Source organism: Arachis hypogaea, chromosome 15 (genome assembly GCF_003086295.3).
Source record: "Arachis hypogaea cultivar Tifrunner chromosome 15, arahy.Tifrunner.gnm2.J5K5, whole genome shotgun sequence".
NCBI classification, from domain to species: Eukaryota; Viridiplantae; Streptophyta; class Magnoliopsida; order Fabales; family Fabaceae; genus Arachis; species Arachis hypogaea.
The window spans coordinates 142,503,447-142,509,898 of NC_092050.1; the positions used below are offsets into that span (position 1 = coordinate 142,503,447).

General features: G+C 36.9%; 1 protein-coding gene across 13 annotated transcripts; it reads right to left on the bottom strand.

Annotated features, from left to right (window-relative positions):
• Positions 1-509: 509 nt before the first annotated feature.
• On the bottom strand, positions 510-4,934 carry LOC112751015 (uncharacterized). Of its 13 annotated transcripts, none has more exons than XR_011872416.1 (5): positions 4,737-4,934; positions 3,077-4,630; positions 1,513-1,608; positions 1,005-1,372; positions 510-900 (listed from the first exon to the last, which is right to left on the bottom strand). XR_011872416.1 is itself a non-coding variant. In XM_072217078.1 (3 exons), exon 2 carries the CDS (start codon positions 4,580-4,582, stop codon positions 3,083-3,085), a length of 1,500 nt encoding a protein of 499 aa, XP_072073179.1. In that variant the 5' UTR covers positions 4,583-4,630; positions 4,737-4,934; the 3' UTR covers positions 510-900; positions 3,077-3,082. The 13 variants fall into 13 exon arrangements, 4 of the variants coding, with proteins under 4 accessions (XP_072073179.1, XP_025655777.1, XP_072073177.1 ...); XR_011872414.1 differs by adding an exon at positions 1,856-2,101 and having other exon boundaries at positions 1,005-1,608; XR_011872411.1 differs by adding an exon at positions 1,856-2,101 and having other exon boundaries at positions 3,077-4,918.
• Between the last annotated feature and the right edge of the window lie 1,518 nt (positions 4,935-6,452).

Genomic DNA, 6,452 nt, shown 5'->3' on the forward strand with positions numbered 1-6,452 from the left:
AAATCAACGAGAACAATGACGACACAAGAATAATAACAGACTGGCGATGATAACAGAGAGAGATTAGAGGTGGCGCATATTTTAGCAGGCTACATGTCCACCATATGAATGCGGTGGGGGTAACTATTTAAGATACATAATGTTTATAGATATATAGATTAATAATTTAATATTAGAAGCAAAGTAGTAACAGTAATTGCAGAGACTTTGAATCTAGAAAAACGGAAAATGGAAGCGCCAGTGATCAAGTATGTGTTGGTGCCTCCTGCTTCCTCAACACACGCACTTAAAGAGGACAGAAAATGAATCATTATCTCTTTCCTGGATCAAAGGCGAATAAATCATATTGATAGCAACACTATAACTAAGCACATTGATAACTTCCCACTCATTAACCCTTTTGATAATATACATTGCATTTAATTTCTTCTAGAGTTTTTCATGCTTAATCTGTTTCTCATTTTGGTTGGGCCCATTTTGAAACCAAACACAGCTCTATGTTACAAACATTTATTTCGGAGTTCTCAATAGCATCATTCTAGCTATTTATTTTATATATTTTTTTCTTGATAACAAAAGAAAGAATATCATTAATGTATTGATAGAAAAGTACAAATGGGTGGAGGAAAGAGTTTCTCCAAACCATTGGAAATACAAACAAGTTCGGAAGCTTCAATGAACGGCAACTTCCAATCTCTCATCATGTCTGAGAGGGAAAGTCATCTGAAAAAATCATATATTTTAGACACAGATGCTAAACACCTTTTTCTATCCCAAACAAACAACTTTTCCTGTGAATCTGTCATGAAATGTACGAAGACTGTTCTAGCCAAATGCTCCAAATAGTGGAATGTATTGCACATTGCCACAAAAATTTAGCCTCTTTCTTTCTCCCCAAACCTGCAAACATCATCAAAAGATAAAGGGGAGCACATTAGTCGAACCCTTAACTAATATAGAGGAATATTTATCTTGAAAATTATAGTAATAAAAAACCAGCATACCAAAATCCACTATAAGAATCAACTGAGTCAACAGAAGCATTCAACAAAATAAATCTAAATTAAAACTCTCTCTGGCTATTTGGCAGCCATCAAAAGTAATTGCAGCTCCGACTCCTATCATTAATTATTGCCAATACAACAGTAACAAGAATCATGGCCTCTTTCATTTTCTTCTTCTTCTTCTCCATGTCCTCTATCTTTTCTTCACACGCAATATCTTGAGTTTTGACATCAAGTGTCATCACATGCTTTAGCATAAAAAAGACAGCATCTTGATGTGTGGAACTTCTTCTAATAGATAACGAGATAAAATTGGGAAGTTTAGACTTTAGATGGATAACCTAAATCGATTCTGTTTAGGCTGTAATCTGAAAAGTAAATAAAGATAAAAAGGAAAATCAAAAGAGGCGACACACATTTTAGAAGTTGGATTTATTTTTAAGGTGGAATAGAAAACCGTATAGCTTATGAATACATCCTTAATCCCCACTTGAATTCGTTTTACTACCGTTCTTGGAGGATTCGGTCAAATAAACAACAGTTTACGGTTGCTATTTGCTAATGATAAATGTCACCAGTCATGGGAATTTGTTAGATACTCCACCTACAAAGATAAAGAAAAACAAGTTGCACAATTTAGGAATAGCAGGGAAACCATAACAAAATTATTAACAATTGTGAAAATCAAAAGTGCAAAGTTAGTTGAATAAAATTGAGATAGTCAAAACCTTAGTGATAGTGAGGTCATGGCATTGCCAAAGTCCTCTGCCCCAGCATATAGAGAATTTATATAACTATTCTACATATTCAACAACAATAGAAATGTAATTTTAATTTGAGATGTATTTTACCTTCTTTTATCTATTCAATAAGCCTCTAGCAATTATTTCACGAAGGAGTTTTCCTGCCGTAACATTCTCATCTTTTTCAAACAAAGCTCAAATAATGGTTTAAAAAGTCACAGCATCAGGAATGCAACCATCATGTTCCATTTTTGACAACAGGACCAATGCATCTTCAAACAGACCCTCTCTAGAAAGACTATTGATCACAATATTGTATGTCTGGCTGGATGTTTAGCCTCTAACAGGAAGATCCTGAAAAATCTCCTGAGCATGTTTAAGTTTTCCACTTTTGCATAGGCCATCAATAAGCATGTTGTATGAGTGTATATTTGGTTAATTGCAATCTCTTCCATTTAACTGAATAACACTAGTGCCTTGTCAAGTTGTCGGTTTTTGCACAAGGCATCTATCAAGAAATTGTAAATGAATATAGAAGAAGGTTGACCTTTATCATGCATCTCAATAAAAAGCTCCAAAGGGCGAGAGAATCTCTTTGATTTGCCCAAGCCATCAATAAGAGTGTTGTAAGTTACCGTATTAGGAACTAAGTTCTTGCGACACATGTTTAGATGTACAAAACTACAAGCTAAAATCACGGCAAGAGAAATATTGATGCAGAAAAATATCTGCTTTGAAATACTTTGGTGGCCAAACCACACACTCATTTAAGCAGGTCAAAATCCAGTGTGAATCAAATATTGCCAATCTCCATAGAGAAGTCATTGATCAACAAGCAAAATAACAATAAAATTTGAAGTTGGGAAACCATAACCGAATTATTAACGCACTTATATTTTAGAACCACATTTTTCATAATAATGTAATTTTCCTTATACAGAATGCAATGGATTTGCAAATGTTTATAACGCTTTTTTGTTTTTCTTAGTTTGTAGCATGATAACAGTTAAGATATATGATCTCATAGGATAAAAGTAAAGAACTATTAATTACTATAAAGAGATCTTAAACACTAAACCTGTAAGCTAAACCTAGGAATATCCTCTAAAGAATCAATAAAGCATAGTGGAAGTAAAAAGGATGATAGCAGTTACAAAAATTGAAAGTTAAAAATTAATTGAATAAAAATGAGATAGTTAAGACATCAGTGGTATTGATGTTATGGCATTGCCAAAGTTCTCTGACCCAACAGATACAGAATTTACAGAACTATGATACATATTCTGCAACAATAGAGAGGTGATTTCAATTTGAGTTGATGTATCTTACCTTCATTCATCCATTCAATAAGCCTCTAGCAATCATTTCCCGAAGAAGTTTCTCCGCCATGTCATTCTGACCTTTTTCAAACAAAGCACGAATAACGATTTCAAAAGTCACAGCATTTGGTAAGCAACCATTGTCTTCCATTTTTGACATCAGGGCCAATGCTTCTTCAAATAAGCCCTCTTTGCAGAGCCCATCGATCATAATAGTGTATGTCCTCACATCTGGATGATAGTTTTTAATGGAAAGATCTTGAAAAATCTCTTTTGCTTCTATAAGTCTTCCATTTTTACATAGGCCATCAATAAGTATATTATACGTGAATATATTCGGATCAATGCCACTCTTTTTCATTTGATTAAATAACACAAGTGCCTTGTCAACTTGTTTGATATTGAACATCCCATCCAACAAGGAAGTGTAAGTGATTATATTAGCAGGTTGACCTTTATTATGCATCTCAACAAGAAGCTTTGAAGCACAAGAGATTCTCCTTGATTTTCCCAAGCCATCAATTAGAGTATTGTAAGTTACCGTGTTAGGAACCAAGTTCTTGCGACGCATCTCTTCAAAGAGATTCAAGGCATCATCTATCAACTTACTTTTGCACAACCCATTAATAATAATATTGTAACTTTGGATATCAGGAGTCATTCCTATCTGGGCCATTGTGTCAAATATGCATTTTGCCTTGTTTAATTCGTTAACCAAGCAATACCCATCCATTAAACAATTATAAGTAACCACAGTTGGCTCCACAGAATCTTTTGTCATCACAGCCAACACACTCTTGGCATCTTTGATATTTCCCTCCTTACATAGTCCATCAATCAAAGTATTATAGGTACGAGCATTTGGAGTAATGTTTTTCAGCATCATATGATTTAGTAAATCAATGGTTTCCTTAAGTTGGCCCGCAAGGCACAATCCATAAGTTAGAGTGTTGTAGGTGATAACATCGGGAGAGATTCCCTTAGCAAGCATTTCAGAGTATAAATGAAAAGCATCACTTACAAGCGTAACCTTACAGAAGCTATCAATAATTGCGCTGTACATGAAGACATCAGGAGCAATCCCAGAGCGTGGGATCTTTCTCAACACTTGAATAGCAGCTGCTGTGTGTCCGGTCTTACAAAGCCCATTAATCAAAGTTGCATAAGTGACTTGGTCGAAGTGAAATCCATAAGCCAACAATCTATCATGAAAGTGCAGTGCTTTTTCAACCTTACCAGAGAGACAGAGACCTTTAATGAGTGTATTCAACGTTATGATATCAGGCTGAAAACCCATCCTGAAAATCTTGGTCAATACAGAGAAAGCAAGCACCATACGACCCATGCCGCAACAACAATTAATTACGATGCTCAAAGTAACTATGCTGGGAGCAATTCCCCTGGTTTGCAATTGCTGAAAAAGGGAAATGGCGGAAGGGAAATGGTGCGTCTTGGCAAGAGACCCCAAAATCTGGTTAAATTGGATGATGGATGGAGGGCGACGCAGAGAGAGCATGCGAGTGAAGGAATCAACAGCTTCATCAACATGGCGAGGGGATGTGAGCTGAGAATGAGAGTGAAGGCTTGACATTGAACATGAACAGGAAGGAAAGCGAAAAGGGAAAACATAAGGCACAAGAAAAGAGGGGAAATGAAGAGAGAAGCTGAACCTGGAGAATGAGAGTGATGAAAATGATGCTGCACGCAACATGTTTGTATAAAATCCGATCAAATGAGAAGAAGGGGTTGGAAGAGAAAAGAGCGAATTGAATGGTGGAAACAATCACCGCATGGAAACAAGGGTTTGTTGAGACTTGAGTTAGACACCAAAGCAAAGAACCATGCTACGGTAGTACGGTGTGTTAGCTAAGTGGTCTGATTTGCAATTTCATTATTATTGAAAAAAAAAATTCTAAACGGTTTTTTTGATAATTATTTCAAAAGATAATAATATTTTTAATAAAAAATATATTTTTTTATTTTTGATCTTTATTTTTATGAGATTATTTAATTTTTTTATTAATATTTTTGGATTAAATATGGTTTTAGTCTCAAAGATTTTCAACCAGAATCGAAACCGTCCATCATCTAATTTTCGATTTAAAATCATCTTTAACGTTTTTTTCGTATTAAAATCGTCCTTTTAAATAAAATTTTTAATTTAATTCCTAAACTACCCCTATTTTAATAAAAAAAATAAAATTAAAAAAAAACGCGTTTTAGGGAGGGGGACAAAGGAAACGCGTTGGGGGTGGGGGTGGGGGGAAAGGAAACGCGGGAGGAAGGGGAGGAGTCCATCGCCATAGCCGCCGCCACCATCGCCGGTCCGGCCACGAGCTGCCGCGGGAACCACGACCAGAGGAAGACATCGCCGCCTTCCCTTCATGTATCTTTCTGCCACCACCGTGGAGTGTGTCGCCGGGAAGGGGAGCCCGAGCTGCCGATCTACCCAGCCGTGGAGTGTGTCGCTGCCGTTCATGCATGCTCCTGCCACCGCCGATCTACCCAGCCGCCGTCGCTCCGTCACCCACGAGCTGTCTGCTTTGCCTTCTGCATCTGCTTCTTTGTGCTTTGAATTTCTGATTTGGCTTTGTGCTTCTCTGTTGATTTGGCTTTGTGCTTGAATTTATTGATTTGGCTTTGTGTTGATTTGTTGATTTGTTATTTTCTGTTTTTACTTTTTACTTGTGTTAAATTTGTGTTGATTTGTTGATTTTCTGCTTCTCTGTTGATGTTGTTATTCTTGGAGGTGGAGGTGGGGTGAGAGTGGGGGGAAGGGAAGATGGGGAGGGGGAGGGGACGCGGGGTGGGGGTGGGGGGAAGGGGAGGCGGGGAGGGGGAGGGGGAACGGGAAAGGGGGGGAGGGAGACGGCGGCGGCATTGGTGGTGGTGTTGGTGCTGGTGCTGGTGCTGGTGGTGCTGTTGGTGGAGGTTGTGGCGGTGGTGATGGTGTTGGTGGTGGAGGAGGTAATTGTGTTGGTAGTGGTGAGGGTATTTTTGTCCAAAAAAAATAAAAGGACGATTTTAATACGAAAAAAAAAACGTTAAGGATGATTCTAAATCGAAAATTAGATGTGGGACGGTTTCGATTCTGGCTGAAAACCTTTGGGACCAAAACCATACTTAACCCTAATATTTTTTGTCATTGATATGTGAACTATTCAGTCTCATAAAAATAAAAATTTAAAGTCAAAAAATATATTTTTTTTTGTTTAAGACCTCATAATTCTTTTGAAAAGATTATTAGAAACTGAGTTGAGTATTCTTTTTTTTTTTCCAAAGATAATAGGTTATATTTTATTAATTATTAAAAAATAAAATACAAAGATGTCCAAAAGCAGGACAACATAATAAAAGGTGGGGGTTTCCCAAAAACACTACACTGA

What these genes read in the sequence shown, in the direction of transcription:
- LOC112751015 (XM_072217076.1), bottom strand. Translation starts at nt 4,777, where the DNA reads ATGTTGCGTGCAGCATCATTTTCATCACTCTCATTCTCCAGGTTCAGC.